The 20,019-nt window shown below is 35.1% G+C and overlaps 1 protein-coding gene across 2 annotated transcripts in view; it reads right to left on the reverse strand.

Annotated features, from left to right (window-relative positions):
* LOC117217545 (trace amine-associated receptor 8c) overlaps nt 1–20,019 on the reverse strand; it is a 94,227-nt gene that overhangs the window by 59,817 nt on the left and 14,391 nt on the right. For both annotated transcript variants that reach the window (XM_033465222.2, XM_033465220.2), the window contains exon 2: nt 5,095–5,690. In XM_033465222.2, the coding sequence (XP_033321113.1) occupies nt 5,095–5,310 (216 nt within the window). In that variant the 5' untranslated portion in view covers nt 5,311–5,690. The remainder of the gene's footprint in view (nt 1–5,094; nt 5,691–20,019) is intronic.

Raw genomic sequence — 20,019 nt, forward strand, 5'->3', positions numbered from 1 at the left:
TTTGCACTCGAGTGGTGACTCTGAGGCACCACTAAAATTGTTACATCACGTTCCAAGATAATATTTATATCATCGAAGCTTTGATATAAAAAGATTGTTAAAAGTCAATCTGTCGTACGAGTCACAAGACTCAATTTCATATGCATGAAATGCACTTTGTTGTATAAAATGGAAATACTATAAGTCAGAAAAGTTAATTTAGATTTGCAGTTAAAATTGCTTCGAGTGCAAAGGGTTAAATATATTGTCGAAACGATTATTTCGAATAACTTTTTCCTTCTTGTCAACGTCCCAGCGTTTTTTCCATCTAAGATACATCTAAATCTAATCCAAATCCAAGAGCAGACTTCAGTTCCATCTGAACCAAATTTGAACTAGACCTCACCCAAATCTAACCCAGTGATAACCCGGACCTTCTTGTTACCCTGAGCTATTAGTTCAGATCTACCTTGAATCTGACTAAACGTTTTTTTACCTGGAACATCGTAAAGCATGGAAACACGGAAGGTCTGAGTTAGGTAGATGATAGTAATCACATATTCTACGACAGATGCACTCATCAACCCTTCGACGTATCATTTTCTTCGCAATTACTGCGATTGGAAATTTTTCGAAATTCATGTTTATCGCGTGCCTAAAATTCGAATGTTGAAATATTAACCACTGGGTACGGCGAAGTTTTTCGTTAGACACGCATTTCTGAGGAAGTATATTAAAATATTCAAAATACTGAATTCTATTACATCAAACCAATATTACTTGAAGTGAACATTAATATTAAGCTTTTTTTACAATATTTAATAATCAAATTTAGTAATATAATAACGTGCGATACATTTCAAAACATGGATGAACACATAATCCTACATTACATTTTTTGCATTCGTAATGTGTAACCTTTGTCTTATCATCTTTTTCATACACTACACGTTTACGCCCTGCACTTTTCCGAATTGCTGTATTGCTTTCATATGGAGACGGAAAATGCTTTTGAGTCAAACGAAAAGGTTCGTTGTTACTATCTCTTTACCTTTTAATTTATATCCATTAGTTTCATCTAAGCTGTATTTTCTTAATATTTGTTTTATTAAATTTAAATGAAATTTACGAAATGTTAAATTTCTTCCAGATACATAGTTATATAATATAAATGTGTTATATACCGCTAAATCGAATAAATGAAAAAATAGGACGCCAATAGGCGCCTACAATACCGGGAAGCCAACATGTTTCGGACGCCAATAGGCGCCAACAGTAGTCAAAGGGTTAATGACAATAGGTCAGAATTTTATTCCATTTTTAGTATCCATACTTACTCGTCGCTTTCATACAAATTTAACGTAATTTAATCATAATTTTAGGCATACAATGCGCGGTAAAACGTTTTAAACTGTTCCGGTTTGTAATACTAATTTCGTGACAAGCAATACGTGATGCGAAGGCTGCGATGGTTCCTATTGTGAGCTAATCACTATACGCGAGCGTGTGTTAGTAGATATTTGCAGGCGGGACAAACCCGACGTACGAGTGGGGGCCACTTTTCAGGATAAAATTGTGTTTTGGAAATGACATTCACCGTCTGTGCTTGAAATCCCGTCGGGTGAGTTTTGATATGTCCTCGTCGACTTTCATGAGTGGACAGGTTTAATCGTACAACCTGACGCGCGTGCATTTTCGCAAGTTGCAAATGCTAGTTCTCAAATCGTCCGAAATGGGTAACAATTTGTTGGGCGCATTTAATCCTCGGAGTATGTTAGATCTCTGTAAAAATAATCACCTGTTTTAACACACGTTTATATATATAAAACCACCACATATAAGCGAAGCTATTATTTATTTTGGTTAAAACAAATTCATTATTAGGCGAATATGGTAAACTTGTTCAATTTAGTGAATCCTTTAACCTTCTACCTTTTGTAAGTAAGTAAAAACGATAACAGCTGCTCTAAATGTTAATTGAAATAATTTTTGTTTTCCTAAATAAGTTAGGTTGGTTTTTAAACGTCGTTCAGTTTTACAGAATAATCCGTATAAATCTATATCTGCATATGCTGCTCGCAGCTTTTCATCTAAATCTACTGGAGCTCGTAAATCCACGGTTGACGATCGCATAACCGCCATTATTGCCCGTCGAGTTAATCTTGAGCAGTTTGATCTAAACCAGGATTCGGAACGCTTCGGAACTCTTTGGAACGCAACATTGCAACCGCGAGGGCTACGCCTCCTGACTATCGCCGCAGTGTTTCGCTCCCCACCGCTGGAAGCAACGAGTGGGGGGGGGGACGAGACGCAGCGCCAGTAAGCCAATGGAAGCAACGCGGAGAGCGGCACGCTGCAGCGGTCGAGCGCAAGAAGCCCAGTTCCGCTGATTGGCTCGGCCGCCTCGCGCCAGCTGACCTCGCTTCTCATTGGTCACTGTTTTTCGTTAATAACTCGTTAACGAAGCCGCGGATTGCATTTTCGCTAAGGAAAAAGTTACTTCAAATGATCTCAGGAATCCGTAGTCGAGCGTGGATAAATAACTAACTCCGCCGCCGACTACTACTTCGCGTCGTAAAATCAAATATTAAATATGCGAGAATGTATAACTAACCTTGACATAGCCTTGACATAACTTTGGCCAATATTAATATGCGAGAAAATGCCAATGACCATGGAGCGATCATTAATATTAAGCTCTGGAGAACTTTCGCTTATTATAAGTCCAAATCCATGTAATCATTATCAGATATTGTACTTCAATAGTTTATCAACCCCGAGAAGATCCTAAAAGGTTCACCGACCACCGGCTGACCCCTACAGGATCATCGACCCCATTGGGCACCCGTGACCTAGATCAATCATTCCGCGCGCTATGTAAAGCCGCTGGGTGGTCATAGTTTCGATTACATCCGTAAATATGCGTCCTGCATGGTAAATCTAGCGTTCGTCCTCAATCACTGGACGGATCCTGACCGAACTGCCACATGCACACTTAGATTGATAGATCGTCACACATCTGGCCAACCGAACACACAAATTCGAATTTGTTCGTGCGCTTCACTCGTTTATAAGTTTGAAACAAACGTCGTGAAATCGATCAAATGTGAGAAAGAAGATTGTACTTTGAACCAAAATTTATTTATGCGATTAGTAGACTACGAATATTTATGTGCTTATGATATTTATTACAATTTATTTATTACAATTACAAGGGAATGCGTGTATTATCAAAAGACTTCATATTATTTTTATTATACCTTTATTACAAGATGTTTTTTAGTTGGCAAATGGAACTTCTCCTTCGTTCTGATTTTTAGCAAGTACACTAAATTCTCCCTAATTGACGTTCAGATTGTATAAAAAATGGACAATTTGGGAAATAAGAGATACGATTATTCGACCTTAAAAATCGAATTACAGTAAATTCTCCCAAATTGACACTCAGCTTGGAAACAAAAATGGAGAATTTGGGAAGAGGAAATACGATTATTCGAGGCTTGCTTTCTATAAATTAATTAATCTCACCTCCTCTACCCAAATTGTCCATTTTTGTTTCCAAGCCGAGCGTCAATTAGGGTCAATTGTACTCAAAAATAAATTAATCATCTTTGTTCAATATTCTGTTGAGGGTCGAATGGAACAGAAATCGCGATGTGTCCCGTTAAAAAAATTTCGTTATTAAAAAAATTTTCCTTAGAGAGGAAACTACCCCACATATATATTAAAATTATAAATACTAAAATAAGAAAATATGTACTGATCCTTAATTTTAGATTCGAGATTTAGATTTCAATTTTATTTGCGAAATTAAAATAAATTAATACGTAAATTATATAAAAATATCAATTATATAAATAACCTTGCAAGGCTCGAATAATCGCATCTCCTCTTCCCAAATTCTCTATAATTTAGAATAATCAATAATCGCTGTACATCTTTTTCTTTTTCCAACTCAAGGATTAAACCGCAGCCTTTCTACGCCAGTTCATGGTTCGTAATTGGAATACAAGGAGCGAGCATGAGATTTTTCAGGCCGTCCGGTCTACGTATCAGAATAAGTAGAATAAACATACGCTGCGTTCGCGGGGAAACGTTTACAACCTCGTCGTAGCGTGCCTCGAGTTTATCTAACGTCAGCGGCGCACTTTTCATTCAAAGTGCGATAAAACGGCGACGAAAAATCGTAGATCAACTTTTTATGGGCCATTGTAAAGGAGAAGCTTCCCTGTACGAAGTCGGTGAACCGCGAAAGATATTCCTCACGTTCCGTAGACGCGATCGAATTCGTGAAAGCTAATTTTTATTCGAAACAAAAAAACAAGCTTCAATTTTCCGCTTCATATTATCCGCTTAATATATTATATAATATATATCTCAAATAATTTGAGATATATAATATATTATATTATAATATTAGGGGGACCGGAAAGTTATGTCGTTTTTTTACATTAAATTCAAACAGATAAATATGCGCAGAAACGACATTACTTTTCGGTCCCCATAATATATTAAGATATATATTATATTATAATATATATATTCCAAATAATCTTGGAAATATTGTATATGAAATAAAATATATGAAAAAAAAATATGAAATATTGGATATATATTGAAATATATATTATATTATAATATATATATTCCAAATAATCTTGGAGATATTGTATATGAAATATAAAATATATGAAAAAAAATATGAAATATTGGATATATATTGAAATATATATTATATTATTATATATATATATATATATATATATATATATATATATATATATATATATATATATATTCCAAATAATCTTGGAAATATTGTATTCGTCAGGTCGACGAAAGTCGTTCTCTGATAAACGCGTTTCGAGTTTCAGCGTCGGTTTCGGAATCCACAAACGGTCCCAGCGTCATCGAACTTTACAAATGCAGAATTGACAGTACGTTTCCGAGCACGTGGAACTGAAAGAAATCACAGAAACGGGAACAGCGAATTTTACGGTCCGTCGAATCGAGGAAACTTTCCAACGAACGATACGCGGTGCGTTTATTAATTTTTCCGAGGTATCGTGCGATCGGATGAATGTTTTATAGAAATATGCGTACGACGTGACTAACCTGTGCATGAATATATTTGCTGTATCGTCTGCTGTTAATGACGCAGATCACCAGCAGGTTTGCGCAAAGGATGCCGAGGCTCAGCGAAAGTATTAACGTGGCTCGCAGCAATTCCCCTAATCCCGGCGCGGTCCAAGCGGCCTCGGACGTGTCCCTCCGCCAGCAGCTGCTGTTGCTCAGCGCAGGTGCGAGCATGATCGTCTGCTTGTGCTCCATTTTCCCTTTGAGTGTCGTTTCTAATATTTAAAATTACTTTCGATCTCCGAGCCCAGACGAGACGCTCCTGTCTCGTGCGAGGCTGGTCTGGTACATGTGTTCCTCGATAGATTTTCATCCCTGCTATACCATCGGTCTTGCTCGGCTCGCTTTTTCATAATTCGGTGCTGTCGCCACGGTCCTCTTCATTGTCACAGAACGGGGATCCCGCTTTTCCGTGATCACTTTTCCCGGGGAACGCGCGCGCGCGCGCGCGCCTCGCTAAACGCTCAAGGATTCTCTGTTTCCGGACGATCGGGCTGGCGATTGTGACAATAATGCTGGCGGTTTGAGTGGCACATGACGTCAAGGCACGACTTCTTATGTTTCACCGGAGATATCTGAAACGGAAAATTGTTTGCGACGTGAAAATATTTGCGAACCCCGGAGCTTAACGGACGGTTGTCGGGATCGTGTTACCCGGCGAATTTTATGACTCGAAAAGAAAATTTGCTATGTTCTTTTAATGAAGTTTGTATGGCGTCATGCCTTGCTCTAATATCGCAACAGTATAATTTATTTGTTATTACTTTGTTACTACTTGTATATTATTATTAGTTATTATGTACATATTATATACATTATTATATAGTTGTTATATATGTTAGTTATTATTATTTATATATTATTAATATCTTATTATTATTTGCTATGTGCTTTTAAAGAAGTTTGTATGTTTACAATGACTTATTATTTGTATATTATTATTAGTTATTGTATACATATTATATACATTATTATACAGTTATTATATATGTTAGTTATTATTATTTATATACTATTAATATCTTATTATTATTTGCTATGTTCTTTTAAAGAAGTTTGTATGTTTACAATGACTTATTATTTGTATATTATTATTAGTTATTGTATACATATTATATACATTATTATACAGTTATTATATATGTTAGTTATTATTACTTATATATTATTAATATCTCATTATTATTTGCTATGTTCTTTTAAAGAAGTTTATATGTTTACAATGGCTTATTACTTGTATATTTTTATTAGTTATTATACACAGATTATATGCATTATTATATAGTTATTAATACATATTAGTTATTATCACTTATATATTATTGTATGTATATATATTATTATTATATTTTCTTATTATTAGTAAAGTATTATTTCGAGATAATAACACACTAAGAACAATTTAACTTCTTCTGTAAAGAGGATAAAGTGGACAAAGGTATTTTAACGATGCCCCGAACGTGTTTTTAATTTAGGTTTCTCTATTTCGAGTCTTTTACGGCATTCGTTGAAACGGTATAGTATGCTACAACCGTGTTTCGCACAGTCTCTTCAATTTATTGATCTTGATATAGTAGCTTGATAATAAGTATAGTACTATATAATATAATAAGTATAGTATAATAAGTATACTATAGTAGCATGATCTTGACAATATATAATATGAAATATACACGGTTTAGTTAAATAGAAAAAAAACAGTATGACTTAGTCGATATAATTTTAAGTCGAATTTCGGCCTAAATAATACATACGTGATTAATTTAAATAAAAAAAGAGCGTTCCTATATCTTCAATTTTACAAAATCTAATACTTGAACTTACTTTTAAGAGTGCTTCTCTGCATAATTATAATAACTCCGACTTACACTCTCTTCTACCTGCCCTCCCTAACTGATTACAGTAGATTCTCCCTAATTTTCCTTCAATTTTGTAAAGAGAAATGGACAGACGGCTCATTTTTATAGTCGCCGATTGCAAACAATTACAAAAACGAGGCTTGAACAATCGTGTCTCCTCCTCCCAAATTGCCTATTTTCGTTTATAGGCCGAAGGAAAATTAGGGAGCATTTACTGTATTTCAATTCGATCGATAAGTTCATGGCAATATTGTAGAACAATGTATCGTAGAAACAATGCACTATAGATACTGCATTTATCACTGAATATTGACATACAATCGATAATCACGAATTAATTCCGAAGGTACGAAGTAGGTGTCCAGTTGCCAGTACATAGTTGGCAACTTTCCTCTATATATTTCCACTTCGGATGTTCATCCCGGATGATTTATCGACAGCGATGTGAACGGTGAAAGGTGCAAACAGAACGAAAGGAAGATTTTGACTGAGAGGTATAAAGGAAAATGGTGAAGTATCTAACAATGAACATATATAAGACGGTTTAACTTCGTTTCAAGCTTTCGTTTGCTATTGTTCCTGAATCTTCGCAGATGCAAAATATGATATACGGACACGCGATTATCGCAAATAGCAAGTTTCTATTATATCCTCTCGTATAAAATGTTATTAACATTATTTATATTATTATATTATTTATATTATACGTAATTAATAAAAGGAATAGAATTATTTTTCAATTGTTTTCCACGAAAATACTGTACGCGATATTAATATTCGATGTTCGTGTATCCGGTGCGCGTTTGTGATGCAATTTAGGCTTTCTTAATGTCAGTTAAATATTTAAATAATACATATTGTATATATATATAAATATCGTATTATTTAAATTTAGGACTGCGAGCATGAATATCTGTAACAACGCCGAAACTTTAACGTAGAAATGGGTATTGAAATAAATTTATTATTACAATTATTACAGTGTTGGTTCAATATTGAAAAAATTGTTCATAATGTTAGAAACGAGAAGCTTTTAAATTGAATATAAATCTTGTGCTCGGGTACGCCTACGATAATAATTTTTGCGTTAGCGAAAGCGTTCAAGCGACCAATCTTTTAACGGCACTCATTTCGAGGATTGTGCCTGCAACGAAATAACGCCGAATTACAACGCAAGTAGTAAATCGAGTTATTTTAACGGGTTTGCAAAGTGCCGTGCAACTGCTGCTACTACAAGGAATTAATTGAGCCACGTGTTCAACTGCTACGGGTTGCTTGGGTCGCGTACACATGTGTACTACGTGCTTAGAATATTTTTATTGCAAAAATTAATTGTTATGCACAACAGTCGTCAGACGTTACCAGCCATAATGTAATTTTATCGTAACAGCTCTGCAAAAAGTGGCCGGGTGTGAAATTTCACTGCGGCATTACTTAATTTAAGAAATAGAATACTTTCATGAACCTTCCAAAAGAAGCCACGTATCAATTAACATTTCAATAGAAAACAAATGAATATAATACAATTTCATAGCGATGTAGCTCGTAAAACTGAAGCTGAAAAATTATCAGAATGCTACTGTAATATTAATTATGATATTCGCAGATTCACTTCGCGACATAATTATTAAATTAATCGATTCTATAATTACTATAGTATATACTAATTACTAATATATTATATATATATAATTATTATTCTCTAACTACTATACTATAGTATACATATAGTATAGTACTATATATAGTAGTTATTAGTTATTATACTATTATATTATATTATCAGTTATACTATATATACTACTATATACTATAGTATAGTAGTTAGAGAATAGTAATTAGTAGTATAATATAGTACTACTATATACTTTAGTACTATATAGTACTACTATATACTATAGTTCTATCAAGAATTATAATTAATTCTTGACAATATTTAGTTCATTCGAATAAATTTGTCCATATCTCGATGCAGTTCTGACAAAAAAGAATAAATTTCATGTGAAACATTACTCGCGTGACTTCAGTTGAAATAAGAATTTATTTAAAATTCTACAAGCTGGATATTTTGTTGGATCTCAATTAAAACTAGAAAACAGAGAAAAGTATATCACTCGAAATTATGTAAAAACCAACGATTTCATAGTACGTTCTCCGTCATTTTACTTTTCTGCGCGACGTATCAGCTTTCTCGCCCAATTTAGTGGAAAAACAATTAAGTTCTTACAAAGCAGCTTGTAACACATTATTTAGGACACTCCGGCGGATGGTGTAGAGTGAAGATAAAAGTTACGATTTCATATCGTTTTCGCATGAAACGGAAAATTCCAACGAACAATTACCACGGTAACGAACAATTTCCGCGTGGAAGAATGTGTTCCACATTGATCGCAGCAGTAAATTCAACGTAAAACGTAGCATATAATTACAAAAATGTTCGTATCACATTCTACTTTTGAAATGAATTTTCGTTAAAATAAGAATTTCAGAAAGGTATTTCAAGGAACGTAATTCACAGCAACGAAATCATGTACATTTTTAACCGCATATTTTTCCAACCATGCTACATTTATACCACGAATTTCATACAATAGAGGGGATATCCTTGTCCGCATATGAGAATAAAAAACCGAACAATACGATGGTATTTTTACAACGCAACAGACATTCTATCATTCTGAATTGTTTCAAACACGACACACGTTTTATAATTACTACGTAATTGAATAACGAAGCTGCGTGAAATCTTCTTCGCATAAATAGCCGACGTTTTAATTGATTACCTCGTCTCGGTATACAACATGATTTGCAAATATCTCGATGATGAATTTACGATGTTGAATCGTTTAGAATGAAGATATGAAAATTGAGAATTCCGAACCGGTTACGATACTCAGTATACACGGACGAAGAAAAATCGATGGCAAGGGTTGAATAACGAGGACGTACGTAGTTAACGAGCGGGAACGAATCTTGGCGGTCGTAGGTTTCGTTATAATTAAAAGGGGGCCGTTCTTCCGCGACTCGCCTCCGGACATTCATTTTGTTTCATTTCACTTTTCTGAAATTCTCTTTTCAGCCCTGGGATAATGCTTCTGGAAACATTTTAAAGGCGTCAGAGAAATTGAAGGGGTCTCTTTCTTCGGCAATTTCCCTATTTTGTTCACTCTCTCTCTCTCTCTCTCTCTCTCTCTCTCTGATTATAAAGTGATTATATCGCTTTCGATGTTAGTTACCTCATTACTCGGAAAATATGTCAAATATTTTGCTCGATGAACCGAAGATATAGTCTCCTACGGAGACTTTTTCGAAACGGTAGCGTTTGTTCTTCAGTTGTGCCAGCTGATCACTTTTATATCGCTTCTGTGTAATTATAGTGCGCTATAGTATAGTATATTATAGTGTACTATAACTATAGTCCTATGTACTATAGTATAGTAGTACTATATACTATATAATGTACATAGTATATGTATAGTAGTACTATATAATACTACTATATTATATATATAATTACTATTCTCTAACTACTATAGTATATAGTAGTAATATATAGAACTATAGTATATAGTAGTACTATATAGTACTATAGTATATAGTAGTACTATATAATACTATAGTACATAGTAGTACTATATACTACATACTACTAATTACTATTCTCTAACTACTATACTATAGTATATAATAGTACTATATAGAACTATAACATATAGTAGTACTATATACTATAGTATAGTAGTTAGAGAATAGTAATTATATATATATATATATATATATATATATATAATATATTAGTAATTAGTATATACTATAGTAATTATAGAATCGATTAATTTAATAATTATGTCGCGAAGTGAATCTGCGAATATCAACTGCTAATACAAAACTTTGATTAAGCTGCATTTTTATGCACTTTTCACGTTCGAATTTAATTTAAGGGAGATTAATTAACTAAATAGACCTTACAAAAGAAGCGTCATTTTTTAATGTTTTATGGGAACAGAATAAAGCTACCTGAAATATACTCGAAACGAAATATACAACATTATCGTAAAAACTATTCCTCTAAACGTGCAACAGTTTCGACGAGATATTGAACTAAATATGTTTCTCGGCCGAGACTCGAAGGGTTGTTTTTAGCCCTTCGATACGAGCAACGATCGATAAAAGAAGTATGTCTGGGACATTTTTCCAAGAACTACTTCCACCGAAAGTTTCATTATGCCACTCTTCGCTGTATCCGCTTGGAAGTGGCAAAACCTCTAAGGTAAAGGTTAAAGTAGGATACACTTACTTAGCCCGCTACTCTACCGTTCCGTCATAAGATGAATTTTTTAGCAGCCCCTTGGAAGGTTCGTACCAAGTGCACCTGAGTTTCCAGTCTCTCGTATATACTTCCATGCAGCTGACAATTTTTCTTCACAATCAAGGGTAGATATATAGCACCGGAGGAATACGATTCACAGTTTCTTATCGCGTACGAAAAGTTGAGGGTGGAGAAAAGTCGCGGCGCGGCAGGTCTTCTCCCCCAGCGACCCAAGAGGATGAGTTCGGTCGTTGACGCTCGACTACCGTTTCCACCCTCCCTTCGCAGGAAACGTGGGTGCATATGCACTCGCGACCGAAAATCAACCCCGTCGAAGAGCATCAACGAATTTACGGACCGTTCGGCTCTCCCACAATTAGCTCGCGCAGGGTGCATTTATTGCTGCAATAATTTTTCCCTAATTCGCGACACAGATTGCGCACAAAAATGGACCATTTGGGAAGAGGCGATACGATTATTCGACCTTAAAAATCGAGTGCAATAAATAAGTGCGCAATAGAGAGTGCAATAAATTCTCTCTAAGCGACCCTCAGCTTGGAAACCAAAATGGACAATTTCGGAAGAAGAAGACTATAAAAACGAAGGCTCGAATGATCGCACCTCCTCTTTCCAAATTCTCCATTTTTGTTCACAATCTGAGTGTCAATTAGGGAGAATTTAATTTATTTGCTGAGGGGAGACAATTCCACACTGTTCAGAAATTAGAAGATTGCATTTAACGAAACTGAATAACATCAAACAGCGTTAAAAAGATGACTTAAAGTCAACAATTTAACTTTCATTGACATTTGTATTTTTAACATATATATAATATAATTTATATAATATAATTTATATTATATATAATTTATATAATATAATTTATATTATATATAATTTATATAATATAATTTATAACAATTTATGATTTATATTTATATATAACATAATTTTTCATTAATTTAACATTGACAGTTGTACAAGCGAAAGATTAGTATACCAAAGCATGCCAAGTAGTAAATAACGCTTCGGATAAACTATAAAATCGTATAACGTTGGAAATAATTACTGTATTTAAACAGAATTTGGCCTGTTTAAACAGACTTGCTACAGAGATTCAACGAAACAGAAATTGTTGATTCTGAACAGGATTTCCAAGTTGAGACAACTAAATCCAAAGAACTAACTCTCAGATGACGCGACGGTGCTGGAGTCTCTCTTTCGTATTCATAGTTTCAAAATTCTTGTTTCGTTCCATCCCGAGAGTCTAAAGACTTTTGTATACTTCTGACCAGATGCGTCTACGGTTTTTGTCCGCGTTGCTGGTGTTTACCTAGCCGGTAAAACCCCACGTTCACTTCAGTGCAGCGACCGCTGGTTAGCTTCCAGGTAAAGCCTCCAGGATACCAAATTAGAATCAAGATGTTCGTGGCTCTGTCTGTTTTAATACAGAACCGTAGACTAATTTTAAACGATAATTAGATTAATCTGTTCGAGAATTAATTCGACTATTGAATCACACGATCATCATTGCGCTAAATAATAATTATTCTGTTGTAATTTTTCTATTGGAATTCTTCTATTGGAGTTGTAATTTTTCTGTTATAATTATTTTATTTTTGTCTATTTTACATACATAAGTAACTATCGTGTTCGCAAGAAGTATCTTAAAAAGTACGGTTAATAAAATTGTTAAATAACGACGTGAACGATTCTAATTACAGTAATATCTCCCGGAAATGCCAAATTTCGGGTTGCTGCGAATTTCCCTGCGATAGTCATACACTTATGTAATTTATTGCTATATCGTTGCTAAGAAATTCCTGAAAGATAATACAAAATGGTCTGTTTTGGTGTGAGTCAGGTAAGAAAAACCGTGGAGCTATAAGATACGCGCAGGTATTAGGTACGTGACCGTTGAATCGTGGCTCATGGCCTCCGAATTGCCTTCGAATCGTGGCCTGTGGCCTCCGAATTGCTTTTGAATCGTGGCATATAGTCTCCGAATTGCCTTCGAATCGTGGCACATGGTCTCCGAATTGCCTTCGAATCGTGGCATATAGTCTCCGAATTGCCTTCGAATCGTGGCACATGGTCTCCGAATTGCCTTCGAATCGTGGCATATAGTCTCCGAATTGCTTTTGAATCGTGGCATATAGTCTCCGAATTGCCTTCGAATCGTGGCATATAGTCTCCGAATTGCCTTCGAATCGTGGCCTGTGGCCTCCGAATTGCCTTCGAATCGTGGCACATGGTCTCCGAATTGCCTTCGAATCATGGCCTGTGGCCTCCGAATTGCCTTCGAATCGTGGCACATAGTCTCCGAATTGCCTTCGAATCGTGGCACATGGTCTCCGAATTGCCTTCGAATCGTGGCATGTGGCCTCCGAATTGCCTTCGTATCGTAGCAAAAAAATTTAAGTCATCGTTTTTATTATTCTTTTTTTTTATTATTATTCTTATTACTATATATTCATACTAATGTACACTGACATGCTGGCCGCTGCTTTTTTTGCCGACTACCCCGAGTTTCTATAAAAACGAGCCGCGAGACTCGAAGAATCGCGACTTAGTATTCTTAGTATTCTCAGATCTGCCGGTTTCAATTCCAACCTCTGAACATTTTTGGGAGAAATTTTACTGTATCAGTATACAATTGTATATACAATTGTACACAAGTGTCAAGAAGCTGCGTCGATGAACGCGTCTGAACGAGCATTCGGATTGCCGACTGTCTCCTATTTTTACAAAGTTCGACGAACCCAGACTCCGCTCTGTTTATTTCAAAAGTTTTATCGTTACGCCAAAAATCGTATGCGTACGTAAGACTGTCTTTAAACCACAGCCGGCCGTGAATCATTTTAAATTGTTTCTCGCTACTTCCGAAAAAGTATCACGTCCTGAATGGATGGAAGCTTCGATAACGATATTCGCAAGACGATTCGATTTATGAAGAGGTTGAAACAAGATAAACGCGCGTTTCAAAATATCTATTGTCGCGCGATATGGAATACGCGACTCGTTCCGTGCCGTTTATCGGCGCTCCGTATAATCAGTAGTCGCTATTACTCGTCACATTTTTCGTGTCATATGCATTTATGCATTTATGATAATAAGGCGCGAGCGGAATGTAAAACAGTAAAAACTTCCGAAAAATTTCAGCGCGAGATGAATTATCCAAATACGAAATACGTGCCTAACGCGAAATATTATAATATTCGAAAATCCTGACATCGCTATTGGCGACGAATATAATCCAATATTATCCCATAGTAATCCCCATACTATAAGCACTAAACCATTATAAACCAGACGCGGGAAATGAGGACTACGATACAAAAAAAAGAGCGTAAAATTTCTGACAAAACAGTGACGTTTCGATATTTACAAAGCCACGGCGGATAAACAAAACTCAAATAGAAAACGAATGGAAAAATAAATGAAATTTTATTTAACATCACTGCAATTGCTCCAGAAACTGGCGACTAATTGAAATCGGTATCCCTTTGGTCAGGTGCATTGAGAAAATCACGGAGTTTGAGCGTAAAATTTCTGACAGAACAGTGACGTTTCGATATTTACAAAGCCACCGCGGATAAACAAAACTCAAATAGAAAACGAATGGAAAAATAAATGAAATTTTATTTATCATCACTGCAATTGCTCCAGAAACTGGCGACTAATTGAAATCGGTATCCCTTTGGTCAGGTGCATTGAGAAAATCGCGGAGTTTGAGCGTAAAATTTCTGACAAAACAGTGTCGTTTCGATATTTACAAAGCCACCGCGGATAAACAAAACTCAAATAGAAAACGAATGGAAAAATAAATGAAATTTTATTTAACACCACAGCGATCGCTGCAGAAACTGGCGACTAATTGAAATCGGTATCCCTTTGGTCAGGTGCATTGAGAAAATCACGGAGTTTGAGCGTAAAATTTCTGACAAAACAGTGACGTTTCGATATCTACAAAGCCACCGCGGATAAACAAAACTCAAATAGAAAACGGATGGAAAAATAAATGAAATTTTATTTAACACCACAGCGATCGCTGCAGAAACTGGCGACTAATTGAAATCGGTATCCCTTTGGTCAGGTGCATTGAGAAAATCGCGGAGTTTGAGCGTAAAATTTCTGACAAAACAGTGACGTTTCGATATCTACAAAGCCACCGCGGATAAACAAAACTGAAATAGAAAACGAATGGAAAAATAAATGAAATTTTATTTAACACCACAGCGATCGCTGCAGAAACTGGCGACTAATTGAAATCGGTATCCCTTTGGTCAGGTGCATTGAGAAAATCACGGAGTTTGAGCGTAAAATTTCTGACAAAACAGTGTCGTTTCGATATTTACAAAGCCACGGCGGATAAACAAAACTCAAATAGAAAGCGAATGGAAAAATAAATGAAATTTTATTTAACACCATAGCGATCGCTGCAGAAACTGGCGACTAATTGAAACCACTATTCGTTCGGTCGGGCGCAGTGAGAAAATCACGGAGTTTGGAACAAAAGCCTTTGAACACGTGCCCCGGGGCAAATGGGTAAATATGAGCTTTAACGTTCCTAATCGTTGGCCATTGTGCAATTGTTAGAAACGCGCGCTTTCCGAGGGCGAGAACACGCGACAGAGATTCCCGAGCACCCGCGTGTTTCCCGCAAATCGGTATGTCTCCCGAAAACTCTGTCTTCCCGACAAAGGACCCGCCTTTGACGATGCGCGGAGTCGATTAACCGCAACTCACGCGACAGGTGTAAGCACCTTGACTCGCGATATGGGGCCTACCACTAACCAGCACGATGGTCTAACCTCATCAATCAGCAGCAGAGGCGGCGCAGAGCGAATCAGATAGCCTCATCCTCCGGGTGCTTGAAAACGACGGGGGACTAGGCCAGCCCCACTCGTGCAGCAGCCACTTTACCCAAGCTACCCGGTGCTACCATTTAGGGAATAGTTTTCCCATCGTGAGGTCCACTGGCCACACTTCCGGTTAAGTTATCCTCAATTCTTGGCTCCGATAGATCGGCTCAGGTACCACGGACCAGTCAACTACAGTACTGCGACAGCGGCCTCACGAGATGTATCACGCTAATGGAGCGGAAAGTTCAATTAGGTCGTTTGTCGCGCACTTATGCAAAATCAAGGGCCCGCACGCTTGCCGTTCAAATCGTAAATATAGTAAATAATCGATTTTATTTCTGTGTCAATTTTCTGGTTTTTGAAATGATCGGTGCTACGAATGATTTGTTATTATGTTCAAGGCTGGTTCGTGTGTGTGTTTCTGTCTGATAGCTTTTGAAATGCTGAAATAATAAGTGATTTATACACTGTGATTTTCGGATGATAGGTAGTAGATAATATATTTGGGGTTTGTAATTTTATAATTTTAATCATTTCATTCACTCGCTTGAAATTCGCTGTTTATGTATAATATAACATAATAATTAATAATATAATATAATATAATTATATATAATAACTAATAATATAGCACAATTAATTATATAATAATTAATAATATAGCACAATTAATTATATAATAACTAATAATATAGCACAATTAGTTATATAATAATTGATAATATAATATATATAATTAATTATATATAATAATTAATGATATAATGTGATTAATTATAGATAATAATTAATGATATAATGTAATTGTTATTATATTAATATTATTATTAAAATAATTACTTCTTCAGGCAATGAAATGAAGCTATTATCGATATTATTGCAATTCTTGTTTTTCTTTTTTAATATAGTTAGAACTTTTCGACGGAGTTGTAGTATGACAGTGTTATACTGAATTTTTGTTTAAAGAATATATCTATTAACTTACATTTTAAATGAGAAATGTCTTCCCAAAAATTAGATTAGTACAATTATGGTTTTCCCAGTACTGTAAAATTGTTGCCACTTAGAATATGTACTGTATAACAGACGTTTACCATAAAATACTTATCATGTTTATAATTTATCTTAAATAATCAAATAAATCCCTCATTCGTAGAACGAAATTATTGAAAGGAAAACGAATTAGAATTATTGAAAGAAATGAGAAGAATTTAAGTGGAGAAGTATGTATGTAATAGAAAGTCAGATTTCATACTTGAATAAAAATAGTGAAATAGGTCGAAAGAAGGCGAGGGATTTACATTAGAATGATTCGACTGCGTGAGAAACTTGCAGAACAGGGGAACAACTCCCAAGCATCCCGCGGACTGTAGAAGTTAAGTCATAATGGCACCGAATATGCTCCGCTCGGTGAGGCAAGTTTTTTTCTTTCTATAAATTTACAACTACTTCTGCTTTCGCCTAAAAAATTTTGTCCGCAGGAGAAAGTAGAACGCGCGATGAGATAATGGCTTAAAATGCACCTCCTCTCATCCTTTAAAAGGACGTTCTTTCTCAGCGAAGTGTTCGAACGTCGGACCTAAGAAGACAGCTCGTAAAATCAGGTCAGGAATGGTAGAGATAAACGAAATACAGTAAATCCTCCCTAATTTTCCATCAGCTTGTAAACAAAAATGGACATTTTGGGAAGAAGAGATTAATCGAGCCTCGCGGCTCATTTTTATAGTTGCCGATTGACAATAATTGCAATAATTGCAAGCCTCGAATAATCGTATCTGCTCTTCCCAAATTGTCCATTTTTGTTTACAAGCTGAAGAAAAATTAGGGAGAATTCACTGTAATAATCGAATATCTGCTATTTTTACTTGTGATATTTCTTTGCTCGCGTATTTCGAGAGAATGTTTAAAATATCAAAATATTCACGACTTTTTTTTTTTTAATTTATTTTTACTTCGAGAAATCATTTAGTCGGCAATTCAAGGGAACATTTCTCCTAGGATTTGCTAATTTTATTTACTGAAAGTGATTTCTTTGATTTTTATTATATGATAAAAATATTATAATTGAATGATTTTTGCACCAACTTTTCTAAATCAGTTCTACAAAAGCGTACGCGCCGTTTCAATGCTGTTTCTGAAAATTCTTGAACTTGGTGGACATAATAAACGTTTGAAGAGTCATTTATTGTGTAATAACGCTTTTTATTGCATAAATCAGTAAAATAAGTAAATCAGCAAATAAATAAATCAGTGAATAAATCAGTAAGAATCGAAGGTTTACGTTATCTACTGTAAACGAAAAATTGACAATATATTGAAAATTATCACAACTTCGTGAAAAAATGTGAATAGAAAAGCAAGTATTTATTTTCTTTCTTTGCAAATTTTTCTGTTGTAACATTTGCTGTAACACACATCTTTCCGTGTCGTGGATTTTATTTTTTAATCGTAAAATACGTAACGTTGCATTAGTTTTGATATTATTGTATGCATTAATTCGTGTAAATTGGTATTATTAACGATTTCCTTATTACTGGACGCTGCGTTTAACTCGCACGATAATAACTGTACAATGCAGTACTGCGTACCGTTTCTACCCTATTGAAATTCTGATTCAGAACGTCGTGCATCATTTTTTAAAAAGTCCGACACAAATCGTTGCGCAATATTATACCTGTCTACTAGGAGAAATGTACGAGCGCATATTAATACCTGCTCTACTGAGAGAATGCATTTTTCGGTACATAAATTTGTCATCATATATCAGCTACACGCATTGCGATTCTCGCATTCGCAAGTGTCAGCGCGTGCACCGTACAAAGGATTGTCTAGTCTGCTTCGCAAATATTTTAAACCTTGCAAATTCAAGGTAAAGGGTGAAGTTTCACCGAATTTGTAAACCGTGGAACTGAAATGATCTTGCTTGCAGTTATTGCGGATCATGTTCATGCGAAATATAATGCGCAGTCCATAATTAAATTAAATGTGAATTACTTAAAGAGTTGAAACATTATTAATAATATATAAAGTAACCTAAACTTATTAAAATTATTAAATATCTATTCAGTTCTTATCTCTCGTTTTTATGCAAAAATCTACGTATCTATTCAAGCTTGATTTCCTGTACAGTTATAGTTATGATTCGTAGATATTCTTACAGTTTAGTACACAATAATGATATTCTGTGATAATATTAAAAAGTGTAATCGTATTACTCAAAAATAATATATCAAAAAATAATTCAAGTCTCGTTAGAAAAACTCATAATGTATTATAATCGTAGTAATAATGTAATAATGTATTAATAATGTGATAATGCGTAATTGTTAAACAATGTAATAATGATTATGTATTTTTATAAAAATATAGATGTCAATATTGGCATATTTTTCCAGAAGTTCATTTCCTAAAAAATCGCATATGAAATACAGAAAACAGTTCAACGAACTTCACGAAACAATTAAAACGACGATTGAAATTACACGGGCAACAAAAACCCATGAAATTTACAATTACGACCAAGGGGAGACACCGTAAAATTATCAATCTTTTTTCTAACGATAATCGATATCGCGATAAAAGATTTCGTTCATTTTCGATTTACATATATATAGTTAAATTTTGACAGAATCAAGCGACATTCGGTTTCATCGAGCACATCTTCGCTCGAACGAACCCGTTGCTTCCAACTACCGTTGCACTCTTGTTCTCCGCGTATGTATGTGGCGTGGCGTGTGAAAATTTGAGCCACGAACTACCGAGCACCCTGAATACAGAATTCTACCCCCGTATCCGCATCAATTTGAATTGATAACATGATTATAGAGAGCAGTGGGCATTACTGTGCCAATACGATCATTGGATGGCGGCG

Source organism: Megalopta genalis, chromosome 8 (genome assembly GCF_051020955.1).
Source record: "Megalopta genalis isolate 19385.01 chromosome 8, iyMegGena1_principal, whole genome shotgun sequence".
Taxonomy (NCBI): Eukaryota; Metazoa; Arthropoda; class Insecta; order Hymenoptera; family Halictidae; genus Megalopta; species Megalopta genalis.